At 47.1% G+C, this 27,382-nt stretch overlaps 1 protein-coding gene across 1 annotated transcript in view; it reads left to right on the top strand.

Annotated features, from left to right (window-relative positions):
- LOC128104746 (inhibitor of carbonic anhydrase) overlaps positions 1 to 27,382 on the top strand; it is a 44,870-nt gene that overhangs the window by 7,201 nt on the left and 10,287 nt on the right. The window contains exons 2-13 of the mRNA XM_052729773.1: positions 336 to 508; positions 2,724 to 2,832; positions 4,861 to 5,022; positions 6,551 to 6,698; positions 7,756 to 7,811; positions 11,383 to 11,561; positions 13,946 to 14,117; positions 15,091 to 15,233; positions 17,735 to 17,825; positions 19,354 to 19,410; positions 23,259 to 23,414; positions 25,964 to 26,105. Of these exons, the coding sequence (XP_052585733.1) occupies positions 336 to 508; positions 2,724 to 2,832; positions 4,861 to 5,022; positions 6,551 to 6,698; positions 7,756 to 7,811; positions 11,383 to 11,561; positions 13,946 to 14,117; positions 15,091 to 15,233; positions 17,735 to 17,825; positions 19,354 to 19,410; positions 23,259 to 23,414; positions 25,964 to 26,105 (1,588 nt within the window). The remainder of the gene's footprint in view (positions 1 to 335; positions 509 to 2,723; positions 2,833 to 4,860; positions 5,023 to 6,550; positions 6,699 to 7,755; positions 7,812 to 11,382; positions 11,562 to 13,945; positions 14,118 to 15,090; positions 15,234 to 17,734; positions 17,826 to 19,353; positions 19,411 to 23,258; positions 23,415 to 25,963; positions 26,106 to 27,382) is intronic.

Here is a 27,382-nt window from a genome sequence, read left to right as displayed (position 1 = left end):
TGAGCCATCTCTCCAGCCCCAAAGACACATCTTTTAATAGTGCCACTCCCTTTGAGTTTATGGGAGTTGTGCATGTGAGTGTAGTTCCCACAACAGGCCAGGAGAGGGCGCCAGATCCCCTAGGGCTAGAGTTTCAGGAGATTTGAAGGCTGTCTGACTCAGGAGCTGGGAACTGGACTCAGGTTCTCAAGAAGGGCTGGATGTAAACTTAAACACTGCACCATCTCTCTGAGCCATCGATCCAGCCCCGTGAGTCAGCCTGGGTGTGATCCCTTCTGCCAGCAGAGGAAGGTGAGTGCCATGGGTTCCTGACACCTCTAGTATCTCTCCCCTAGGGCTGTGCCTGGCTGTTCCTGAGAGGACCATAAGATGGTGTGTTGTGTCAGATCATGAGGCCACTAAGTGTTCCAGTTTCAGTGACAATATGAAGAAAGTCCTTCCTGCAGATGGCCCATCTGTTAGCTGTGTGATGAGAACCTCATACCCTGAGTGCATCAAGGACATCTCGGTAAGTCGCTGCTGTCTGAGAAAGAGCTGAAGAAAGTTTGTGCTTTTTGTTTTTCTGTCTTTTCCATTGCAGGGAAGGCTACAGCTGTTTAGCACTCACCGGCAGTAAAAGTCGGAATCTTAATTGAACAACTAATGCAGGGTTCTAGTTTAACAATTTATCTGCGGCACAGCAAAACCTAATACATCAAGAGAGTCTATATAAACTCAAAAATAAATAAGAAAATATCTATATAGAGAGCAGGCTGGCCCGGAACTCACAGAGTTCCTGTTCCTAACTCCTGAGTGCTGGAACTAAGGTGTGGCTCACCATAGCTGGTGGGGTTCTCATTTTTAAGTACAAAAGGCTGTTTTTTTTTTAAATCATGAAGTTTGCCTTTGTGTGTGTGCCTGTGTGTGTGCATGCATGTGTGTGTATGTGTGTGTGTGTGCACATGCATGTGTGTATGTGTGCACATGTGTGCATGTGAGAGAGATAGAGACAAACAGAGACAGAGATAGATAACGGGAGAATAGAGATGGATTTTTTTTTATAGCCATTTGTCCTTAAGCCATTGCAGAGCAGGTTAAACTATCTAAGACTTGTCTTTTTGCATCTGATATTGGAACCTGAAGAAGAAGAGCTCAGGAAGGGAAAATGGAGAAAAGCCATCATGAACTGGAGCCCTTGGGGATGGTTGGAGCTCCTGTCTAGTCCATTCATGTTGCTTTCCATCTTCTTCCTTCTTTTCTTTTTATATTGATTTATTTTTATTTTATGAGTGTTCTGTCTGCATGCCTGGTGACCACAAAGGTCAGAAGAGGGTGTTGGATTCCTTTGGACTGGAGTTATGGATAGTCGTGACCCACCATTGGGTGCTGAGAGCCCTGGTCCTCCATAAGAACAACAAGTAGTCTTAACCACTGGGATATCCCTGCAGCCTCTGACTCCAATCTTGATGTTGATGGTGTGACAGCCGTTCACAGGCTTAGTGGCCTTTAATATTAGATATGTCCTTTTCAAGTTAATTTGAGTTGGCTCCTAATGCATGCCTTCAGTAATGTCCTAAGTTATACACACAAATATACATATACATACATATATATATGAATACACATTATAAAATAATTATAACATGGAATTTGTAAAGTCAAACAACTACAGATCAAAAAGTATTTTTTGAAATTATATCTGTATTTAACACATGTATACTCTTTTCCATTTTTATTTTTTGAATAGCACAGCGTGACAACCGTTTACACAACTTCTACCTTGGGTTAGTTGTATGCGTAGTCTAGTAGGTTTAAAGTATCTGAGGGGATCTGCACAGGATGTGTATAGCACCACTCCATTTCCTATCAGGGATTCGAGGCTTTGCTGACTTTTTACAGCAGTGTCAGAAGAAATCTTCCTCAGACACTGAGGGATGATGGTGCTAAACTACGTTCTGAAAAATCCAGATTACTTTAAAAGCCAATTTATAAACCGAGTCTGGTGGCACAGGCCTGGAGTGCAGCTAATGGGGAGGCTGAGATAGGAGACTGAAAGTCTGAGGATTGCCTGGGCTACAGAGTCAGTTCAAGTCCTGTGTGGGCAACTTAATTAGCCCCTGTCTCAAAAATGTGAAAAGTAAAAGAGGTGTGGGAATATTACTCAGGGATAGTGCACTTGCCTAAATGTACAAGATCCTAAGTTCATTCCCCAGTGCTGAGAAAAGATGTCAAGTACCAAGGAATAGAAGAAATGGTTTGCATTGTGGGTAGGAAATTACTCACTCTTCATCTTAGCTGTGAAGTTGCTGCTTCCTGCAGGGAGGAAGGAACCCTTGACTGACAGATCCCTGACACCCAGATGTGGAAGATGCAGTGTGAGTTCTCATGGATGGATGCATTCTAGAGGTCTCATACTCACTCAGCAAACACATGTGGACACCTGCCCATACATACTAGGTGCTCATGCATGTGCTGAGATCACCCAGGGAACAAGACATGCAGGTGTTCTCACGTTTGCAGACCTTGCATTCCAAGGATGAGGGCTGAGGAGGAAAACAAACCAGCATGCATATGGTGGTAGCTTTTTCTTTCAACCCTCAATGGCCTCACAGAGTAGACAGGAATGAGGTGAAAGAGGTCTGAGCTATGGAAGATTCTATGGAGCCAGAGTCCCTGACAGGACACTAAGAGAGTCTTCCCCAAGGGTGATGCGTTTCATTCATGTCTGGTCTCTTTCCTTGCAGGCCAACAAAATAGATGCTGTGACCGTTGATGGAGCTTTGGCAGCTGAGGCTGGCCTGCCCCACTACAACCTAAAACCTATCATGGCAGAATATTATGGATCGAAAGATGGTGTGTTCTCCCTGGGGCTAGTATCACTGGTATGACATGATGGCCACCAGGGTTGGCAGGGACGTTGCCAACCGTGTTCACTACTTTTGGTGGTGATAGAATGCCTGGCAAAAAAGGCTTAAGGAGGGGAAGACTTACCTTGGCTCACAGTTGGAAAAGACACAGTCCACCACAGCAGGAAGGGCGTGGCAGAAGGAGCATGAGGCAGCTGGTCGCAGTGCATCTGTAGCCAGGAAGCAGAGAGAGGAGGGATAGTGAGAGCGACTGGTGCTCAACCCACTTTCTTCCCATTTTTCCTCACCCCAGGACCCAGGCCATGGAACGATGCCACCCATGTTCAAGGGGTGGGTCTTCCCTTTTCAGTTAAGCCTCTCTGGAAACTCCCCCAGAAGACACTCGGAGGTGTGTTTCCTAGGTGATTGCAAATCTAGCCAAATGGATGGTGAAAATTAATCGTCCACTAATATTACAAGGGACCAAGTCTCTGGAGCTCTTTGGAGTTGTTCATGGGCCCACACAGGTTGGAGTATTTCTCCACAGGAAACGGTGGCTTTTATGAATCCTGGTGGAAATATCCTTGGTTCTGTAGTTTGTGCGATGGTCAGATCCTGAGAGGGGTGTTATCCAGAACCTATCAGCCACCACTAGGGCTGGGCCAATGAGAGACCATTTCCAAGGACACACAAGGCTCTTCTTTACACTGTCTCCTGCAGGTTTTGTACAACACAGATCTGTGTCTGGTGTGAAGAGAAGCTCTGGGGCAGTGTATGAAAGAGATTTACCTCTTTCTCACTTGTAACACGAATCTTAAAAGGTCTTATAATAAAAACCCAGCGCCAGATATTGGGGTGAAAGCTGAAAGATCAGATAAGTAGAACAGCCAGCTTACCTCTATAAAATCCTTAGCCTCAAGAGATCGAGTTCCTGTTTCTTCATGCCTTATATACCTTTCTGTGTCCTGCCATATTACTTCCTGGGATTAAAGGTGTGTGTCACCACTGCCTGGCTCTGTTTCTCTCATGTAGCCCAGGGTGGCCTTGAACTCACAGAGATCCAGACAGACCTCTGCCTCCCGAGTGATAGGATTAAGGGTGTGTGCCACCACTGCCTGACCTCTATGTCTAATTTAGTAGCTGGCTCTGTCCTCTGATCCCCAGGTAAGCTTTACTGGAGTACACAATAAACACCACATTACTGTTATCAGTGTGTGAGAACACAGCCCAGCTCAGTTTTCCTCTAGCTTGCAGGCCCCTGATGTATTCTGGGGACACTCCTCACCTTTCCTCCCACACCTTCACCTTTGTGACTGAGCTGTAAGAAGAGAACCAGAGAAGGAAGAAAAGTCCATTTAGAAACAGCAATGGTGCAGCGACTGGGATCTAGAGCTTGTGGTCCCTGGAACATCCCCAAGTCCTGGAATGGAGCATTCAAGGCTTTAGCTCTGCAAGCTTGGGGTGATGGGCAGAAAGAAAACAAAACACAGCCGAATGACCCTGGAGGTATTCTAACCTCCAAAGGACTTATGCCCTGATTAAACCCATTATAAACTAAAAATGTTATAAGCCCAGATGCTTTCATTAGCTAGTCTGGCAAACATCCTGGCTTAGCCAGACAGTGCCGTGGACCAGTGTTTGTTTCCTACTGTGATTCCATGGCTGACCACGCACCATGGCTTACTGTCTGTGCCCAGCTTCAGAAGAAGGGATCATCATGCATTTGAAAGATCAAATTGGAAATTCAAAGGATGCTACTGGCATTTGCACCTACCATAAAGTAAACCTTCTAAGTCTAGCTTGTAAGTCAGGGAGTGTCTATAATATTATTTTATTGTCTTGAAAGGGATCAATTCTCTCCTCCTGTCAGATAAAGTCATTTTCCATTTCTTTTTTTTTCATTTTTTTCCCTTCTTGCTAGGGGTGGATGTGGAGGCCCAGGACCCTCTGAAGTTCCACATGCAAACACCTTGAAAAGTGTTAGTTTTAACGCTGCATTTCCTTTTGGCTTCTCTTTCTCTCTCTTCCACTGCAGATCCGCAACCCCATTTTTATGCTGTGGCCCTGGTAAAGAAGGGCACAGGCTTCCAACTAAACCAGCTCCAGGGCAAGAAGTCCTGCCACCCCGGCCTGGGCTGGTCTGCTGGGTGGTACACTCCCCTCAGCATACTGCTTCCTTCTGGCTCTCTGGAAACAGGTGAGGCAGCCGGGGCTGGATGTCCTCAAGTGGGACTCCTGCACTGGGTGGTCTGAGTGGATTATGTTGGGGTTATACAATAGATCAGTCATTTTTTGTTGTTGTTGTTGCTGCGGAAAGTACCCAGCAAAAGCAACTTTAGGAAGGAAGGACTTATCTTATAGTCTGAGCATACAATCCATCATGACGGAGAAGGCATGGCAGCAGAAGCTTGAGACCTTGCTGGTCCTCACCTTTTTTTCTTTTATTTAGCCCAGGCCCCCATCCCACCAATGATGACACTCATGTTCAAGGTAGATCTTCCCTCTTAGTTAAGCTTTTCTGGAAACAGCCCATAGACACACCCAGATGTGTGTTTCCATGGTGATTCCAAATCCAGTTGAGTGGATGATGCATGTTAGCCACCGCTCAGCCACTGACAAACACGTGTGTTTTGGGTTCTCGGAGATGGAGTTAGAGTGTGCACCAGCAGCCCATAGGAGCTGGCTGCGTCTTCTCCCGGTGGAGGTGCTTCTGTGTCTCTGAGCTGTCAGGTTCCCCTTCCCAGGAATCATAGCAGTTTGTCTTGGCAACAGTATCCTTGAAAGGCCCCCAAGAAAGGTCACCTCCCTCCAAGCCTCCCAGATGGTTCTCTGGGGCTCCCCAAAACATTTCTAGCCCCTCAGGCTTCCATGTATTAATGCGAGTGCTTGGGACATGGGCAAGGACAGGATGACTGGGTTAATGCTAGGACATCCCCGAGTGCTCCAGGCTGCTTGAGCAGTTAGGATAAGCCACAGTGAGCCCAGACCTTTTCAGCCCTTGAAGATGACTATCAGATCCTGTACTCTGGAAAGGCGCACCTTTTTTGAGCTGTCAACCTTTGCAGTACTCATGTTTTAACAGGGACAGGCACAGGCATGGGTCTGATAGAGTCTGATAAAGGGCTACAGCCTTGGCTTCAGATCTGGCTATGTTTGACTTTTCTCGGGTGTTCACTTGCCTTGGTGACAGATGACCATTGGACATCTGTCCGGGAAGTTAGGCAGCAACTGCTGTCTTGTTCCTCTGGTAACTCACCAGCAGGATCTACCAATTCTCCCTGCCAAAACAGGGATCCCATGAGCCACCACAGCCTCTGCATACAGAAGGGTTGGAATTGGGGTGGGCTCACGTCTAAGGCAAGGAAGAGTTACAGCGTGGTGGTAACCTGCAAGGGTTCCTGCCTTCTTCAGGGTTCTGCCTGGCCCTGTAGGATGCTGGTAAATTAACAGGGCGCATGGCGCTGGTCACATCTTATTTTCATGTGGGTCAGCAGTTCTTTCACCCAGTAGCAGACAAACTGGGAAGCATTTTATAGGCTTGAGCCCTGAGCCCATATAAGTATGATTCTCAAACACAAGACTCCCTGCACATGCTCACCTCCTAGGAGCAGTCTTGGGAGATGTCCACAGACTTAGGCTCTCCCACAGGATACTCTCTCACACATGTACAACCTGAAGGTTTTAGCCAGCTCACACCCCATGCCCCACGTCTCTGTGTTGTGCAGCCGCAGCCACATTCTTCTCCAGCAGCTGTACCCCCTGTGCCGATGGAAAGACGTTTCCTAGCCTGTGCCAACTGTGTGCGGGGAAGGGGACGGACAAGTGTGCCTGCTCCTCCAGTGAACCATACTTTGGCTACTCTGGGGCCTTCAAGTGAGTGAGAACCCCTTGCTCTGAAACTAGGGCATCTATTAGTTATTGTTCTCATAACTGTGACCGAATACCTGACAGGAAGCAACTTGAGAAAGAGAGAGTTGATTTCGGCTCAGGGTTTGAGAGGATCCGGTCCATCATGATGGGGAAAGCCTGGCAGCAGAGGCATGAGATAGCTGGTCACATGGAGCAGGGGAGGCTGGTACTCAGTTCAGCTCACCTCCTCCTTTTACCCATTGCTAGGCTCCAGTCCGTAGAATAGTACCACCCGCATTTAGGGTAGATCCTCTCACCTTAATTAAGCTAGAAACTCCCTCACAGAAACGACCTATGTTATATGATCCAGCCTGGTTGATAATATCAACCATCACAGAGAGACAAAGGCACAGGATTGAACAGGACGTACCCCTGGCACCCAGGTGGCATGACTGTCAAGGTCCTGAGTCCCTCCCATGGCTTGCCCCTGCTCCTAACCATCCTGAGGAATAATCTTCTTTGTGGGAGACCTTACTGTCTCCCCAAAGCTGGGGCTATAACATGCTATTCTTCATGATAACAGGAGTGCCAGGGGGAGGGGGAGGGGAGGAGGGCAGACTCATCTCTGGAGACTGGGATTTGCAGACACAGGCCTCAGGAGCCCCCCAGCTAACCACCTATGGTACTTTGCCTGTGTCTTTCCATGCTCTGTAAGAGAAGGTGACTGTTCAAACCAGAGCAGGACTAGCTGGATTTTGAGACTGTCTGATGACTTTTAAAAGCCAAAACCAAAGCAGTTGCTTGGAGCTGCTCTATGAGAGGAAGGCAAGGGTCCTGTCTGGTTCAGCATCCTTCTCCAGAACTCCCCGCGATGCTGGTTTCCAGGCCTCCGGCCTGCTTCAGGTCTCAGCTTGGCTGTGGCATTTAAAGGCCTCAGATAAGGCCACTGCCTCTCTGAAGACAGACGGATGCCTGAGAAACTGTGAGCAAGGCCCCAGCAGATCCTAAGAGGCATTGCATAAGAGCCAGGTGAGGTATGTTCCCAGGCAGAGTGCCTGACCTTGGGCTGTGCTGTTTGCAGATGTCTGCAGGATGGTGCGGGGGATGTGAGCTTCGTGAGGCACCTGACAGTGTTTGGTAAGTACTGGACAAAGAGTAAAGGGGGCCCCAGCCTGGCCAAAGGCTCCGATCCTTATCTCACTTCTAGGAAAAAGTGATACTGAGACTTTTAGGAAAAAGTGATACTGAGATGGTTAATGCCACAGAAGAGATTTTAGGAAAGCACTCCCACCATTTCTACATTATTTAGGCCCCCACTTCTTCTTCTTACCTCCCATCTGTCTCCTGCTGACCACCCCCATATCAGGGACCTGCGCTCGCCCCTCTCTTGCTCTCTCAGCTAGCTAACCTGCAGACATCTCTATAAATCTAGTGGACATGGTTTATGGACTGTTATTACTAACTAATGAAAGAAGTTGTTTTGCAACGCCCGGCATTGAATCAAGTACCTTGTACGCACTAGACAACTGCTTTACCCCTGAGCAACACCCCCCACCCTGCCTTATTTTTAAGTTTAAAAGCAAAAATAACATGGCAAACCTTTCCACCGCTTTGGACAATTTAGCTCAAACAAGTAAAGCAGCATTTTGTTTTTTGTTCTTGTTTTTGTTTTTTCGAGGCAGGGTTTTTCTGTGTAGCTTTGCGCCTTTCCTGGAACTCACTTGGTAGCTCAGGCTGGCCTCGAACTCACAGAGATCCGCCTGCCTCTGCCTCCCGAGTGCTGGGATTAAAGGTGTGCGCCACCACTGCCCAGCAAAAGCAGCATTTTTAGACAAGTTAAGATTATATATTTTGGGACTGTGTGTGTGTGTGTATGCATGAGTGTGCATGTGTGTGTGTACAAGTTCTGTGCACCGACCCCAGAGCCTCATGCATGCCAGTCAAACCCTATGTCACAGAGTTGCATTCCTAAATCTTCTTTTCCTTTTCATTTATTATTTTTGGTCATTTGAGACAAGATCTCACTAAGTTTCCCAGTTGGTCTTCAACTCATCCTGTAGCCCAAGCAGGTCTCAAATTTCCTACCTTCCTGCTCAGCCTCCAAAGTAGCTGGATTTACAGGGAAAAGCCACGAGGCCTGGCCAGACTCTTGGTTTTATATCCAATTAAATATCAGATACAAATACACTATGCCATTCAAAATATTTAAAGCTCAGTGCTAAGCACAGTTTTATAACAAGCACTTCCAGGAAGTTTCCAGGTCCACACAGTCTACCCTGGACTTGGTTACAACCTAGATGCCTTCCCCCCATGAGGACGTCAGTGTCCTTTGCTCCCTTCTCAGCCATTCATCACAGCTCATCTGGCCTGGTGTGTTAGCATTTTTGAAATTGGGGTGTATCCTATTATCAACAGTTTTCATGACTAAGGCCTTTTTTGGGTCTTATCTCCCAGAACCAAGCTGTTCCAAATAATTATTGCTGCGCCTTTGGCTGCCTGTGTTACCATGGCTGTACCAGCGGGTGGCATCTGCTAGCACTTCCTATGGAGATTTAAAAACATCACCCTCCGGAAGGAGCAGGCTGTCCCGGACCATTCTGCTTACCTTTGCTGAAAGTCATTTTCCAACTGTAGTAAGACCTTCCCTGGCCTTCCATGGAGTTTTCTGGAGCACTCCTCCAGGAGGGATGTAAGTGACTGTTGGTGGGAAGCCAAGGTCTGCCACCACCACTGCTTTGACCATCTAGTGAGAGAGGCAGAGAAGCATTTTCTTTCTGAGGTTGTTAGAGTATATGGATTTTCCTGAACTTAAATTTTAAGGTTACTAAATCACTAAAAATTCATGGCCTGGCAAGGTGGTACATGCCTTTCATCTTAGCCCTTGGGAAGCAGAAGCAGGAGGATAGCTATGAATTTGAGGCCCACCTGGTCCACATATTCTGTTCCAGGCCAGCCAAGGCTATATAGTGAGACTCTGTCTGTAATTAATTAATTAAAATGAAAAATAAAAAATAATTTCTTTCTTTGGATTTTTATTTTGTTCTTTTCTTTTTCTCTCTTTCTTCTTTTCTTTTCTTTCTTTCTTTTTTTTTTTTTTGAGACAGGATTTCTCTGTGTAACAGCTCTGGCTGTCCTAGAACTCATTCTGTAGACCAGGCTGGCCTTGAACTCAGAGATCAGCCTGCCTCTGCCTCCCGAGTACTGGGATTAAATGTGTGTACCACCACTGCCTGGCTCTTTGGATTTTTCTAAGTAATGCAATTACAAGTGCATGCTTCTATATTCAGTCAGTATTTTTTTAAATATAAAGATTTTAAATGTGTTTTTTTCTGTGACATACTGAATTTAAATCACAATGATCCCCAGAATCTAATGGTAACCCCCTATTTCCTTCCTCCCCCTTTTTTCCAGTACTGATGGAAACGAGGGCTTTGCACATCCAGCAAGCGCCACACTGCGGAGCCATGCACTCCCAGCCGTCTTTTGACGGTCTTCATTTTGAGGCATGGTCTCTCTAAGTTGGCCGAATTAGTCTTGAACTCACTTTATTGCCCAGGCAGGACACGAACTTGCAATCCTCCTACCTCAGCATCATGAGTAGCTGGGATAGGCCTGCACCACCAGGCGGGCTTCTCCTCTTTCAGTATAAGACTTTCATTAATCCCAAAGACCGTCTGTGTTCCTTTTCCAGTCAATACCAAGTGCCGCACACTGGGTGGTTCAAGCAGTAGAAAGTTCTCATACCCTCCTTCTGGAGGCTGGAATTTTAAGATCAGGGTGTCAACAGGGCTCGTTCCATCTGAGGATATGACAAAGACTCCCCCATGCTGCTCTCCTGGCTGGCTGGCCGTCTCTGGTGTCCTTCGACTTGTATATACACATCTTTCCTGTCTGACTTCATGTTTACATGGCAGACTCCTGTGTGCACACTTCTCCCATTTTCCTCTTTTCCAAGAACACCAATTGTATTGGATTAGGAGCCCACTGTATTCCAGTATGGTCTCATCTTACTGGTGTACATTCGTAAGGACTACTTCAAAGTAACGTCACACTTGGAGACACTGGGGATTAAGACTTCAACCTGTGGATGCACTGAATCCATAACACCCAAATGGACATAGCAATCAGGGAACCTGTTCTTTGTAGCTACAGAGTTTCCTGACTGGGATCCTAGGCCTCCTTTTCACCCTCGGCTCTCATCGCTTTCCCCCAGCAGGCTCTGTTTCTGGGGAACCTGGCTGCTTTTGTGAGGGATGTGAATTGCCCCAGGATGGTAGCACCACTGAGATTTTGATGGGTTACTTTAAGCCTCTGAGTCTGTTTCTTCACGTCTACAATGTGATCATTTCGTGTCTGGCCTCCTTTAGGTTGGTGGATTAAGTGTAAAGAGACTGGGCAGCCATGAGCCTTGTGCACAGTCGTGTGGGCCGTTATTGCTCAACGTGTGTTCGCTGTCACCCTTTTATTTGCAGAGCCACAGGGAAACGGGCAGCTGGAGGGTGCCTTGGCCAGGTGTGGTACCCAACCCTGGGTGACCTGCAGTGAGATTGTAAGCCAGCTGTTTTCCCTGATGAGTCCTCTGCTCTCTCAACTGTGTGTAAAGTGTGTTTGGAAAGGACTCTGAACTCGCGTCAGGCCACTCTGTGGTCGGGGGAGAGGTTAGCACAGCTCCTAGCTCAGCCTGCTCACCTGAACTTTCCCTCCTCAGAGGCCCTGCCACAGAAGGCCGACAGGGACCAGTATGAGCTGCTCTGCACCGACAACACCCGCAGGCCGGTGGATGAATACAAGCAGTGTCACCTGGCCCGGGTCCCTTCTCACGCTGTTGTGGCTCGCAGTGTGGACGGCAAGGAGGACTTGATTGAAGAGCTTCTCAGAGTGGCCCAGGTACCCCCAGCCAACATCCTTTCCCCAACTTACAGCTCCCTGTTTCAGTGTGTGTGTGTGTGTGTGTGTGTGTGTGTGTGTGTGTGTGTGTGTATGTGTGTGTTGGGGGGTGTTCCTCCTTGCCATCTGACCCCAAAGACTAGAAATCTTTGTGTGTTCAGGACACAGTGGGTGTTGCTAGCACACGATCCCTTCACCAACAATCGACCTGGTCTGTTTATTACAGACAGTAGAAGCCATAAGAGCCACGTGACTGGTATCACCATCCTGGGAGCTAAAGACTCTCAGAAACACTTCCTGTCCCATTTCACTCTTTTCAGTTCTAAAGAGTCCCCTCTGTCTCAACAAAGTGCTTCCTTTATGACCCCACCCTGGCCTGTGGCTCCCCTGACAGAGGTCCCAGAACATGAGCGCTGTCTCTGTATTGGTAGCGATCTCTCCCAGCCAGCATCTGTACCCTGTCCCATCTCTGCCAACATTGCACTCAGACTCAGAGATGAGCTAAACAGGGTTGCCCTTGAATCCACGCAGGAACAAGGAGAGCACACATGACCACCTGGAGGGATTGCACAACCTTGAGACTATGGGCCATGTACTTTGTGCTTTAGCAAAGGAATTTATTTGAAGGGCCTTCTGGGAAGAATCCCGAGCCCTGTGGATAAGTTGTGTGTGTCCAGAGGAAGGGTGGAGGATTATTAGGGAAAATAGCAGGTAGCATTTCATTCAGAGCCACCGCAAGAACAAAATACAGTCATTGGATTTTTGTTACTGGTATTGTTCTGCTTTGGGTTTTGTTGAGACAGATCTCAGGTAGCCCAGACTGGCCTCGAACTTGTTGTGTAGCCGAAGGTGGACTTGAACTCCTCATTCTCCTTTTCCAGACTCCCAAGTGCTGGGATTACAGACATGTGCTAACAAACCTGGCAAATGCAGTCCTTTGAAAGAGCACATGGGCAGGTGCTACTATAAACTGCCATCAGGAACAACTGTGGGCCAGGCCAAGGAGACACAGGCAAAAGGCCTCCGAAGTATTTGGAGGCCCCAAAGGAAAAGAGACGTTTGAGTCTCATAACTGGTCCTTAGCAACAAGCCTGGGGTAAAGAGAAGATACAGGATACCTGCAGCCCTAGTGGCAGTGGTCCTGGAGCAAACAACTTCAGGGTGAAGTCTAGCATTGCCACCAGGTCAGTCAAGCAGGAGGCAGCCGTCATCCTGTCCATCAGAACACATAACACAAGCCCCACTGGAGACGGGCAGCTGGGTGGCACATGAGAAACTCAAACGCCTTTCTACAGATCTGTGGGTCAGGCCCTTGCAGTTCCCTGAGTCTACATGGCTCAGACTCGATGGGATTTGAGTAAAACTGCCTATGAAGAGACTTGTTAGAAGCCCTGGGCACTGCTTCTGTGCACAGGATATCTCCCTTTATCTATGTGTAAGGGGTTACTTAAAAGTCTTCAGTGGGGCCAAGCAGTGGTGGCACATGCCTTTAATCCCAGCACTCAGGAGGCAGAGGTAGGAAGATCTCTGTGAGTTCGAGGATAGCCTGGTCTTATTGAGTGAGTTCCAGGACAGCCAAAGCTGCAGAGAAACCCTGTCTCTGAAAAAAAAAAAAAAAAAGAAAGAAAGAAAGAAAGAAAGAAAAGAAAAGAAAAAGAAAAAAACCCAAACCAAACCAAAAAATCTTCAGTGGATTCCTGTAACTGCAGAAAGTCCAAAACCCTACAGATAGATAGATAGATAGATAGATAGATAGATAGATAGATAGAAAGATACTCTTGATGCAGTGAACTGTGTTCCAGTAAGCCCTCATCATTGTGCTAAAAAAAAAAATCGAAGTCAAACCACTGTAAGTCAGCAACTGTCTTGTATTTTTTCTGTGCACTCAGATACATGATAAACGTTAATATATAGATTAAGCATAGTAAGAGATTATTGACAATAATAAAATATCGAAAATGCAGCCATACACTCACTACAAAAAAGTTATTTAAAATGTGCTGCTTCTTTCTGGAATGTTCCATTTAGTATTTCAAAGTGCTGTTAACTGCAGGCAACTGAAACAGCAGAAAGAAGCTGTGGCCAAGGATAACTGCATGGCTCTCCCCTCCCTTCCCCTTCCCTAGTTGGGTTCACTTTGTCTTCACTTTCACACACGCACACACACACTCACACACACTCACATACACACACACACACACACACTCACACACACACATACTCACACACTCACACACACACACATACTCACACATACACACACTCACACACACTCACACACACACACTCACACACACACACACACACACACACACACACACACACACACACACACCCCGCCGTGTTAACAGTGCTCCTCCATTCCTTTTCCTGCCTCTGAACAGGAACATTTTGGAAATGACAAGTCGTCAGCCTTTCAGCTCTTTGGCTCCCCTCACGGGAAAGACCTTCTGTTTACCGATGCTGCTTGTGGATTTCTAAGGGTTCCTCCAAAGATGGACATCAATCTGTACCTGGGATACGAGCATTTTTCTAACATTAAGAATCTAAAAAGAGGTATGTCAGGCCCGGGAGGGACCTGCCAAACTTCACCACGGAGTGAGGCAAAGGCTGTGGACTGAGATGTAGCTGGTAGCTGTAAGTTTCACCCGACCTTATCGGCCTGTAAAGCCCTTGAGGACTACTCACTACCCTGGGTTAATGAGCAGATGTTCTGCTGAGCCAGGAGAAAGATCTAAGTTATTTAGTGACAAAGACGTTATAGTGGTGGAGGTGGTGGTGCCGGGGCTTGAACCCAGAGCCTCACAGTGAAGCAAGGACTCCACTACTGAGGAGTTCTTCCAGTCCCTCCGAAGGGATTTGAGGACCTTCATATTATAGACAGTTTAAAGCACCAGTGGCTCTGGATTCTTGTGTCGACTGGGTCCACTCACCCAGGGACAGGCAGGTCTGTTTAACGGGGAGGACAGTCCATCCTAAGCTGATGTGGCAATGTGGCCATGACCACAATCAGGAGCAGAACTAGAAAGGAGTCTGGAACTCTGGAAGGCTTTGAGGGCAGCTGCTGCCCTCCGCTGGCCTTTTCCACCCTTTCCTTGCTTCTTCTCTGTCTTCACCTTCCCTTTGCTCAAACAACAGTCGTGGAGCAGCTGCGGACTGTCAGGTGTAAGATAACACACTGGGTGAGCAGGAGCAAAGAGACCTTCGGAGCAGAATGTGTGACTTCCATGGGCTACTCCCTGGATGGAAATTCTGCAAAGGAAACTTCCAGAAGGCCCAGCTTTGGGATGGAGAGCTGAGACGCTTCCCTGGGGAGGTGACATCAGGAGGGAGGGCAGAGCTCTCCCGTCACTATTTTTTACAAACACCTGGATCTCTACTTCTAGACAATGACAGGCAGTAGTCAGGAGCTGTGGCATGAGATGAATCACGCACACTCATTGCCTTCAGAATGTGATGCCCCACCGGGCAGCATTCTGCAGCTGTCTGGGGCCTACTTTGGGTCCTTGCACCATCTCTATGCATCTAGGTTTGGAAGACTCCCGGAGGGTGCAGTGGTGTGCAGTGGGCCAACAGGAGAAGGCCAAGTGTGACAACTGGAGCGCTGTGAGTGGTGGCGCTTTGGCATGCGCCACAAAGGAGACCCCTGAGGACTGCATCGCTGCCATCATGGTAGGAAGTCCCTGATTTTGGGTAAATCTCCTGGCACTAACCCACGAGATTCAGATTTTGCTGAGTCTGTAGTTTCCAAAGTCGGTCAGTTGTAAAGATTACAACTTGAGTACTCGCGAATATTGTCTGGCATAGAGTAATCTGTTAGCAAGTGCTAGCTCCTTCTATTATTTACAGCCTTGGACGCAGAAGGTACATGCTCTTAGGTAATGAAGCCTTCAGTTAAAGTATGTTTTTAATAGCTGCATAGCCAGGCATAGTGGCGCACAGTTGTAATTCTAGCATTTGGAAGACGAAAGCAAGAGGATCAGTTTAAGGCTATCCTTGGCTACATAGTAAGATTGAGGCTAGCCTGGGTTACAGGTGACCCTATGTCAAACAAACACTGCCCCCCAAAATCCTGCATGATATCCCACGAAGTATTTCTGACTCAATTTATCGAGCTAATTTATAGGTTTTTTTTGTTTTGTTTTGTTTTTTGAGATAGAGTTTCTCTGTGTAGCTTTGGAGCCTGTCCTGGAACTCACTCTGTAGACCAGGCTGGTCTCGAACTCACAGAGATCTGCCTGGCTCTGCCTCCCGAGTGCTGGGGTTAAAAGTGTAACTTGCCGGGCGGTGGTGGCGCACGCCTTTAATCCCAGCACTCGGGAGGCAGAGCCAGGCGGATCTCTGTGAGTTCGAGGCCAGCCTGGGCTACCAAGTGAGTTCCAGGAGAGGCGCAAAGCTACACAGAGAAACCCTGTCTCGAAAAACCAAAAAAAAAAAAAGTGTAACTTATAGTTTTTATATTTGAGTTATTTAATAAATCCTTTGATATTATACATATGGGACTGTAATTTTTTAATCCCTGTAAGTGTCAGGATTTCTGAGTTTACTGTTAATATTAACTGGCAGCTAATGTTTCTGTAGCTACTTTTCTAAGTAATGGAAGGTAAACTTCCATTAACTCTTTTTTTTGTTGTTTTGTTTTGAGACAAGGTTTCTCTGTGTAGCTTTGGGGCCTGTCCTGGAACTCACTCTGTAGCCCAGGCTGGCCTTGAACTCACAGAGATCCACCAGCCTCTGCCTCCCAAGTGCTGGGATTAAAGGCGTACGCCACCACTGCCCGGCCCATTAACTCTCTTAAACCTCATCAAAGCCCAGTCATTTAATGAATATAAAATTTGCAGGTAGTAATGGGGCACGCCTTTAATCCCAGCATTCAGAAGGCACAGGCAGGTGGATCTTTGTGAGTTTGAGACCAGCCTGGTCTACAGAGTAAGTTCCAGGACAGCCAGAGGTATTACACAGAGAAACAATGCCTTGAAAAAAAAAATGTACCCAATACAGTATTTAGGGGTGTGTACTTTGAATAGCCAGGTCCTGGAGGCTGTGTGGCACAGTGGTTACTATAGGAAATAGACCATTCATCAGACAAATTATTTAACCTCTCTCTGCTTTGGTTTGTTAATTTTTCAAATGACACTTTCTGTTTTATCTGACTTTATGAGGCATGGTGAGTGATTCACTGCCCAGTGTTTAAATATATGTGTTCACAGTGTGTCACTCATTTAATTATTTTTTTTAAAATTTACATTTGAGCATTTGTTCGTTGTTTGGCTGGTTACCCCTGGACATTGCCCGTGGCCTTGCTCTTCCCACTGAACTCCATCCCCAGCTAGTGCACAATGCAGGGAAAGAGCCTGGCACAGGATGCCCTTTCCTGCCCTGGTCAGCTCTCGGATTTCTAGGACAGTCAAGGAGTCAAAACTGAAGCATGTATATGGATGTGCATTGGTGTTGCTGTTGTTTGACACAAATTCTCACTCTATATCCCTGACTGGTCTGGCACTCACTATGCTGCTCAGGCTAGCCTTGAACTTGTGGCAATTCACCTGCTTCAGCCTCACCAGTGCTGGGATTGCAAGTATGAGCTACACCTCATTTAACTATTTTTATCTCAGTGATCTTATTTATGACTATAAGAATATATTAGTCGCTCTGTTTAGAAAAAATGATTAAAATACCAGTTATGAATAAATTATTTAATGGTTATTCATTATTTTGTTAGTTAATTATTTATTAGTTGTTTGTTGGAAACATTTCTTGCACCATTGAGTGTGGTGCTGATGGGATTTGGGGGATAGATTTGATTCCACTGCTTGAAAGAAAACATTTTCCATGAAACAGGTTAAATATAGTACCTGAGTCTGGCCATGTGAGTTACTAAATTGTGACAATGGTGATAAAGAAAGTGTGCTGTGTGCATGTCCAGGGGAGTCTCCTAGGAGGACACAAAGATGTCCAGAGAGCACAGCCTGAGTTGGGCCCTTGTTTTTAGTCAACAGGACGAAGACAGGTCTAGTTTTCTAAATTCTGTATTTCTACTGAAGAAGAATTAGGGAGGCCACAGTCTGGTTAAATAAGTACATGTGACAACAGGAAACTCATGGGATGATGACTCTGAGGGTCAGTGGGATGGAAGACAGCCTCACAATTCATGATTGATTTCTTAACTTCAGAAAGGAGATGCTGACGCCATGAGCTTGGATGGAGGATTTGCCTACATCGCAGGCCACTGCGGTCTGGTGCCTGTCCTGGGCGAGAACTACTGTGAGTAGAGGGTGGGGCTCCTCTGTGATTCTCTCTGAGCCATGGGCACAGAAAGGTGAAGAAATAGTGTCATTTTTCTGATAAGATAATCATAACTATTTTTGTACCTTGGGACTTTTTGAAGTAGGATCTTCTCCTCCACAACAGAATCAGCTTGTCTACAGGTGCTGGTGTTAGGCCTGTGTTCAAAGGGTTTTAGGATCAAGGACTGGGCCCCAGCAGCCAAGACAAACTAAGCTCAGCCACTCCCCTCAATACACCAATTTAAGAGTCACATAATAGTGAAAAATCAGAAAGAGAGAGAGAGAGAGAGAGAGAGAGAGAGAGAGAGAGAGAGAGAGACTTTATTCACCATAGCCACATGAAGAAGAGGAATAAATTAGAGGCATTGTGACCCCCAAGTCCATCTTCAGGATTCTAATAGGAAGGTTCAAGTGTAAATAGAAAGCAGGAGACACACACGGATGAGCAATCCTGGTCATGGTGTGGTCTCACCCATCACCGATCCATCATGTTGTTTCGCGTTAGTCTGCCCTGCAAGGTGATTTGACAAGGGTCAGAACTGTAGGAAATCTCTCCTTGGGAGACAAATTCTTCCTCGGGCTGGCAGTAGTATTTTAGTCTTTCCCTTCCCCAAAACGATATTACTGGAGGAATTTCCAGTTCCTTGGGGACAACTGTGTCAACAGACTGACTGCCAAAGTGAGGGGAACACGTGTCTGTCTTTTCAGTATCTCTGCCTCTGCTAGGACAGTTACAGGCAGAAAGAGTTCAAAACCATACCTCTTATCATGGCTATAATGATGCTGGAGGGCATGGAGTGGGTAGAGCCGTCACAGTGCTTGCCAAATAGCCCGTGAGTTGGACTAGCTGTTACCTCAGGGAAGACGTCAGAGCCAGGCAGCTCCTTCAAAAGGATCTCTGCCAATATCTGCAGTGGTCTCTCTCCCCCTCCCCTTCAGTGGGCATCTTATTTTCTTTTGTATCTGTCTGAGGGTTGAGGAGATTCCGGGATGGAACCTAGAGTTCTAATAGCAAAGGGCAGGAGGAGAAGGGGTTAAATGCACCTGCAGAACTTTGGTCAGTTGATAACCAGTGATAGATCACTAAGCCAACATTTCTCATTTTAGTCAATCTCAGTTGAGACGGAGAAGTTCACAGCTTGGCTAGAGTAACTTACATGAGAGTTTAACATGGACCTCCTGATGCGTTTATCTAATTACTCTTTATCCATAAAAACTCGGGAGTCAGATATGGGGGTAAGAACCTGGATGATCAGAGAAGCACTGCAGAAGCAACTGGTGACCTCCTATCTCTTTTGTTCCTCATCCAAAAGGGCTGAGATGCTCTCTAAGCCCTGCCCTCCTACTTCCTGTCACTCTATCTGTCCTCAGTCCTCCAAAACCTCTATGGTTAGTTTTGGTCAGCTAGTAGCTAGCTCTGCCCTCTGATTCAAAGCAAACTTTATTGTCAGAATGCAATCAAAATATCCCACAACAATCTTCAATGTTTCTATTTTTATTTTTAGTGTCTACACATGGCAGTGAGAGACTGGGGTCTAAGTGTGTGAATGCACCTTTGGAAGGTGAGTGAGTCAGTAACATTGGGGTTCAAAAGCAGAACCTTATGCTTTGGAAGAGGATAAAGGAAGCCTTAAAAACAGATAAAATTGGGGACTGGAGGGGTGGCTTAGCAGTGAAGTATGATTATTGGTCTTATAGAGGACCCAGGTTTGATGCCCAGTACTCGAATCAGGTGGCTCACAACTATCTGTAATTCCAGTTCCCTCTTTGGTGCCCTCTTCTGGCCTCTGCTGGTACCTTCATGAATGTGTACACATAGATTCATGCAGGTACACACACATACACTTAAATTAAAAGTAATAAATAAGCCGGGCGGTGGTGGCGCACGCCTTTAATCCCAGCACTCGGGAGGCAGAGCCAGGCGGATCTCTGTGAGTTCGAGGCCAGCCTGGGCTACCAAGTGAGTTCCAGGAAAAGGCGCAAAGCTACACAGAGAAACCCTGTCTCGAAAAAACCAAAAAAAAAAAAAAAAAAAAAAAGTAATAAATAATAAATAGCCGGGCGGTGGTGGCGCACGCCTTTAATCCCAGCACTCGGGAGGCAGAGCCAGGCGGATCTCTGTGAGTTCGAGGCCAGCCTGGGCTACCAAGTGAGTTCCAGGAAAAGGCACAAAGCTACACAGAGAAACCCTGTCTCGAAAAACCAAAAAAAAAAAAAAAAAAAAAAGTAATAAATAATAAATAAAACCAAACTTATTAGAGTTGAGAAAAGAAGACCAGGTTCATTGTCGATATACAAAACTGTCCTAAAGCAGCCATAATAATTGATGTCTGCAGGGTACTTGACAGTTGAAAAGACTTCCGTTAGCACGACTCCTGTTTATTCTTCTCAGCAATCTGATAGGATGGACACTATTGCTCCATGGGATGTAGATGAGGACACTGAGGCCCAAGGACTGGGTGGCTTCCCAGGGGCACACAGCCAGAGGTGGCTGTAACCAAGCTTGAGAAGAGTTGAAGTGAGTGGGACCCCCAAGTCCTCCTACATAGCACTGTGTTCCTATCACGTGCCCATCCTTGCATGAAGGTCAGCACTGGGGCAGAAGCCATCTGGGCACTTCTTGGACCAGGTGAGGCCTCCTGTGAGAAGGAGATTCCCAGGGTTGCTGAGGAAGAGGAGGAAAATGGGAACCACTCTGTGGTTAGCTGGAACTTACTGACAAGGGAGTCGACCTGGTCTTTAGAACAAACCACCCTGTCTTAGATAGGATTTCTATTGCTGCGACAAAATACCAGGACCAAACAGCAAGTTGTGGAGGAAAGGGTTCATTCAGCTTGTGCTTCCACATCGCTGTTCATCACCAAAGGAAGTCAGGACAGGAACTCAAACAAGGCAGGAACCTGGAGGCAGGAACTGATGAAGAGATCATGAAGAGGTGCTGCTTACTGTCTTGCTCCCTATGGCTTGCTCAGCCTGCTTTCTAGTAGAACCCAGGACTACAAGTCCGGGGATAGAACAATCCACAATGGACTGGGTCCTGCCCCATTGTGGTGGTTTGAAGAAAAATGACCCCCCAAAGGGAGTGGTACTATTGGGAAGTATGGCCTTGTTGGAATAGGTGTGGTCTTGTTAGAGGAAGTGTGTCACTGTGAAGGCAGGCTTTGAGGTCTCATATATGCTCAAGTCATGCCCAGTGAGACAGACTACTTCCTGTTGCATGTAAGTCAAGATGTAAGAACTCTTAGCTCTTTCATGTCTACTGCATGCTGCCATGCTTCCTGCCATGATGAAACCTCTGAACTGTAAGCCAGCCACCCCAATTAAATGTTTTCCTTTATAAGAGTTGCTGTGGTCATGGCATCTCTTCACAGCAATAGAAATCCTAAGACACCCATCAGTCACTGATTAAGAAAATGCCTTACAGCCAAATCTTATTGAGACATTTTCTTAATTGAGGTTCCCTTCTTTCAGATAACTCTAGTTTGTGTGTCAAATTGACGTAAGGTTAGTCAGTACACATCCAGGAGATAAGTTCTCCTGCCTGGCCTTTCTACACAGGCTTAAGGATCTTACATCTCTCCTGAATTGGACAGTCTTAAAAGTAGGTGGAGCATGGTCCTTGGGTGTGGTCCCTGGACCAGCATCACTAGTATCATCTGAGAATCTGTTGGAAATGAAATTTCTTGGGTTCTTCCTAGTCCTACTGAGTCAAACTCTCCCTAGCTAAGGCTGGAAGTCTGTTTGGTTAGATTTAATGATAAGGTTTAAAAATCCACTGTGACACGGAGCCCCAGGGTGAACACTAGATTCTTACTTAGGCTCAGCATAGATCTGGGGAGCTGAGGGTTTGGCTCAGCACAGCACATGCAGCCTAGGGTGAGCTTTGTCCCTGTTGAGCACCAGGTCACAGAATCCCCTGGCCAGGCTTCACAAAGGTCATTAGAGTGCAAAGTTGAAGGGTCATGTCTCTGCTCACCTACAGCAGCCCACCCTAATCTCCCTGTGAAACAGGAACCCAAAGCTTTCTCCTCTCTAGATTCATGGCTAAGAAGTCTTCTCTGAATTGTTTCCTCGTCCCCCAAACCAAGGGCTGGCCTTTCATCAGCCATGTATTTTATTCTGATCATTTATGGTCAGAAGCAACATGCCTGTTTCAAGAGCAGTTGAATTCCCAGGAGCTACAATTGTAGGTCCCATGAAATGAAGGTCAACAAGGATGTTTAGAAGACCATTTGGACAAATGCTGACTATGATAGAGAAGGTTCAGTCAGAGCATGGATGGAGAGGGCTTTGTATTTAACCAAGTGTACCAGTTATTTTCCTTGTTGCTATGGCAAAAGCATCCTAAGGGAGGAAGGGTTTATTTTAGCTTACAGTTCTAGGGGATACAATCCATCACAGTGCTGAAAGCATGGTGGTGGGAGGGGGAGGCTGCCTGGTCATGTTGCATCAGTGGTCAGAAGGCAGGGAGAGATGAATGTCAGGGCTCGGCTAGCTTTCTCCTTTTTTATGGAGCCCAGGGAATGGTACCAGCTTTCCTACCTCAATTAACCCAGTCATCCCTCACCGACATGCCCAGAACCTTATCTCCATCCTGTCAAGTCATCCATCAAACCATCACACCAATTCTCTCTGTGTCTCTCTCTCATCTTTCTGTCTCTACTATCTCACTGTCTCCCTCTTTCTTGTCTTTCTCTGTTTCTCTCTCTCTCTCTCTCTCTCTCTTACACACACACACACACACACACACACACACACACACACACACACACACACAGAGTCAAAGATAGATGATAGTATTTAATGCCATAAGTATAAAAATCTTAGACCTGAAGACAGTATTAGTATTTTCATATTAGTAGATAGTATTTAGCTCCTTGTATAACAGAGCCCAGTCAGAGGCTCGCTGCTGGCTCGGTGGAATCTGTTTTCCCATGAGAGAGTCTAGCACCACCTCTGCCACTAGCACCACTGAGGTGGTGGTGAATCATGTTTTCTTATTCCAAAGACTTATAATTCTATCTAATCTTACCAATCCCTTCTTCAGATCAGACTCTCTAACGAACACAACCCAGCAGTGTACTCTTTGGATAGGAACAATGGTACGGAAATGATAGACCAGGAAGGAGGCAAGAGGGGTGCTGAAGGGACGCAAAGGCCCCTTTGGACCACTTCCACCCTTCCTTTCTCACACATCTAAGGTCACACTTGTAGGCGAATGTTGGCTCTGCAGTTTCCACATGTCAGCCAAGGGATGGGACAGAACAGAAATGGAGAAACTGAGTTCATATTCTCTACCACACAGAGAAGCCATTGACTGTCATGGGGAGGAGGGCGGGTCAGATACTGCTTTTGTCTGCCCTTCTCCTCCAGACAGTGAGAGCTTGTGTCTTGGTGTCTCCACCACAAGGTTATTATGTTGTGGCCGTGGTTAAGAAATCAGACGTTGGCATCACCTGGAACTCTCTTCGAGGCAAGAAGTCCTGCCACACGGCCGTCGGCACTTCTGCAGGCTGGATTGTCCCCTTGGGTTTAATATACAACCAAACTGGGTCTTGCAAGCTTGGTAAGTGTGCCCTGAAGGTGAAGTGGTACCTTCCTCGGGCTTGTACCTGAGTTGGGGAAAATTCAGTCCAATGGGTGGCAAGGGATGCCCTAGGTAGGTATTTGGGTCAAGGACTTGACAGACAGAAGGTGAGCCCCGCCCCTCCCCTTTCTCCACACCCACTTGCCCTCTGGGCTATGCACTCCGGTCAAAAGCAAGTGGGTTCTTGATATGCGCTGGAGAAAATACTGCTATTATTGTGTTTAAAGAGTGGTAACTCCCAAACACAGATTGCTCCATGACCTACACACACACACACACACACACACACACACACACACACACACAGTCTCATGAAATACAGTTTGACCTCAAAGTCATCATGTAGCTGAGGCTGACCTTGAACTCCTGATCCTCCTACCTCCCAAGAGCTGGGATTGCAGGCATGCACCACCACATCCAGCTCAAACATTTGTCTACTGAACTGTCTATCGCCATATCGACTTAGGGTCTCAAAAGCATATCAAGCTCACTCTGTCCAAGACTGCATTTTCTCCTTCTACCCTGGTAATGCTCCAGAACTGCCTAGCACGGTGGAGGACTCTGGAGTCCTACTTGCGCAGCAATGACAGTTTCACCTCCTCCCACCCATCTCTCGTTACTTCCCCTTCTCTCTCCTGGCCCACTTCAGCGGCCTGCCACCGGAGCGGCTCATCAGCCCTCCATCCCATCCTCCTCTCAGTCAGGTAGACTTCTGCAAAGTGTGGATGGGACCGTGTGCCAATGCACTGAGCCCAGCAAGGTCCTGATCACGCCCGAGACTCCCCATTTCTCTAGGGAGTAAGAGCAGTAGCCACACAGTAAGATCCCTTGGGGTCTGAGCCTTGCCCCGACTCCACTCCCCTCTCTTGATGGTCTACTCCAATGGCCTCCATTAAGCTTTTTGTGCTATGTCTGGACCCTGTTCCTATTCAGGCCTTTTCAGGTGCCAGTCTCCTGTCGTAGGCTTCTATTCTCTCCCCCTCCCTTGGGGACCACCTGCTCACTCCTCATCTCTTGTCTTGACTCCCAGGTCTATGGAGGGTCCCTCTATCTCCAGCTTCATGGAATCATAATCCTTCTTCCCAGAGCAAGAGGGGATATGCTGATCCCTGGGTGTGGTAACTTGGGTTCCGACAGGTACCCACAGGCAGTCGGTTGGAAGAGGGAAGGGTCCATGCCCAGTGTCCTCAGTGTAGTTCCCTGGAACCCTGGGCTAGGCTTGGAAGCCATGGCTTTCTACTCCTTGCCTGACTTGATGTCACAACAACAAACTTTGTAAGGGAAGACCAAGATAACAGAGATCAGAAAACACCGGTGTAGGTTAAATAAGCCAGCCCTCCTCCCACCCCACCCTCATTTCCTCTCTGTTAGGGCTAAACTCTCTTATCTGTCCCTCATCACCCCTGCCCTGTGTGGGGACAGACTTCTGTGAGCTCACAGTCTGGTCCATCCCCAGTTAGTCCCTTTACTTTGTCTGTCTGGAATCTTTTCTTTTGTTCCACAATGTTCTTGTTCCTTTTCTAAAAATTAGTTTTGTATGTGTGGTGTATGTATGTGTCCATGTGGGTGTGGATATGTATACATGCAGGTACATATGTGTGCACATGTGTGTGGAAGCTAGAGGTAGATGTTGGGTGTCTTCTTCAGTTGAACTCCATATGACCATTATTGTTTGAGTTCCTCTGTGTAGCCCTGGCGCTCCTGGAACTTGCCATGTAGACCAGGCAATTCAGAGATCTAACTGTTTCTGCCTCTTGAGTGCTGGGGTTAAAGGCCTCTATCTTATTTTTTGAGGCAGGGTCTCTCACTGAACCTAGAGTTCACCAATTTGGCTAGGCCAGGAGGCCAGTGAGCTGCAGGGGTCTGCCTCTCTCCACCCTCCTGGGGTTACAGACTACACCGCCGCCGCCGCCCAACTGCTGTGGTATGGTCTGTATGTCAAGTGTGTTGCTGATTGGTCAATAAATAAATCACTGATTGGCCAGTAGTCAGGCAGGAGGAAGTATAGGCGGGACAAGGAGGAGAATAAAGCTGGGAAGTAGAAGGCTGAGAGAGAGAGAGAGAGAGAGAGAGAGAGAGAGAGAGAGACACTGCCAGCCGCCATGATGACAAACAGCATGTGAAGATGCTGGTAAACCATGAGCCAGGTGACAAGGTATAGATTTATAGAAATGGATTAATCTAAGCTGTAAGAACAGTTAGCAAGAAGCCTGCCATGGTCATACAGTCTGTAACCAATATAAGTCTCTGTGTTTACTTGGTCGGGTCTGAGCGGCTGTGGGACTGGCAGGTGAGAGATATTTGTCCTGACTGTGGACCAAGCAGGAAAACTCTAGCTACACCCAACTCTTACTCAGGTCCTCTTGCTGGCATGGCAGGCACCTTGCTGACTGAGCCATCTCCCTAACCTCTTAATAATGTTGCCAAATAACCAGCTGTTTGCTTGTGTGACAGGCAGTCTTAGGGACAAACCCTGGGGCTTTCCTGCCATCACAGGAAGAGCTGACTCTGTTCGTCCCTCCTCACAGATGAGTTCTTCAGTCACAGCTGTGCCCCAGGGTCTAATCCGAACTCCCGCCTCTGTGCTCTGTGTGTTGGTGGTGACAACCCAGCCTACATGTGTGCTGCCAACAGCCATGAGGGGTATCACGGCTCCAGTGGAGCTCTCAGGTTGGTATCTGTGCCTTTTCTTCTCTTGGCATCACCTCATTGACCCCCCTCATCTCCTCATCCTTTTCATCATTCTAGTATCTGGGTGTTGATTTAGAAGGAGCCGGAATTGGAGAGTAGAGTTTCTGCAATCTAGTGGCTCTGTGGTTTGATATTCAGCCGGGTTCTAGAGAGTGGCCGGCCCGGCCACCTGAGGACACTTCAGGGACCTGGACAGGGCAAGATCACGGGTGCAGGGTCTACTTTCCCTCCTTTCTTCTGTGTGACTGTAGATAATCCGTGGGCTCTGGTAGAGCTCAGCTGTCAGTCACAGGAGAGACCCAGACACCTGCTTCCTACATTCAGCTGATGAGTATCTTTTACAAAAGATCTGTCTAGGCTCCTCCACCCATTCAAGAAAAAGGAGAGATACTTACAGAGCACTGAGTGTCAGGTGCTATTCTAAGTAGAGGTATTATAGCAAACAACAAGACACACATGGTCCTGTCCACCCCACGTCCCAGTAGAAGAGCAGGACAGTGAACACACAAGCAAACAAGATTCTTCTCAATTGTGTATGCTGTAGAGGGACCAAGGGGAAGCATGTGTTAGGGAGCTTTCCATCCTTGTAACAAAATGCCTGAGACAATCAGCTTGTGAGGAGAAAAAGTTCATTTTGGCTCATGGTCTTAGAGGTTCTAGTCCATGATCGAGTAGAACCAGTGTGGCTAGGGTCCAACCATTCCTTCCAAAGGCATGCCTCAATGACCTAAGGATTTCTCACAAGGACCCATCTTCTCCTGGTTTCACCTCTAATACTATCTCCTCAGAACCAAGCTCTTTTTTTAAATTTAAGTTTAAATTTTATTTTAACCTTGATGTGTGTACACGTGTCCGTGTGTGTGTGTCCGTGTCCGTGTCCGTGTGTGTGTGTGTGTGTGTGTGTCTATGTGTCCTGGCAAATATGATCATGTACATACAGATGCCTGCAGATGCCAGAAGAGGGCATCAGATTCCCTGGAGTTGGAGTTATGGGTGATTGTCAGCTGCCCAGCACGGGTGTTGGGAATTGAACTCTAGTTCTCTGGAAGAACAGTAAGTGTTCTTTTTTTTTTTTTTTTTTTTTTTTTTTGGTTTTTCGAGACAGGGTTTCTCTGTGTAGCTTTGCGCCTTTCCTGGGACTCACTTGGTAGCCCAGGCTGGCCTCGAACTCACAGAGATCCGCCTGGCTCTGCCTCCTGAGTGCTGGGATTAAAGGCGTGCGCCACCACCGCCCGGCTAGTAAGTGTTCTTAACCC

Source organism: Peromyscus californicus, unplaced genomic scaffold, assembly GCF_007827085.1.
Source record: "Peromyscus californicus insignis strain IS unplaced genomic scaffold, ASM782708v3 Scaffold_11__1_contigs__length_118956290, whole genome shotgun sequence".
Taxonomy (NCBI): domain Eukaryota; kingdom Metazoa; phylum Chordata; class Mammalia; order Rodentia; family Cricetidae; genus Peromyscus; species Peromyscus californicus.
This window is presented reverse-complemented; position numbering and strand designations above follow the sequence as displayed.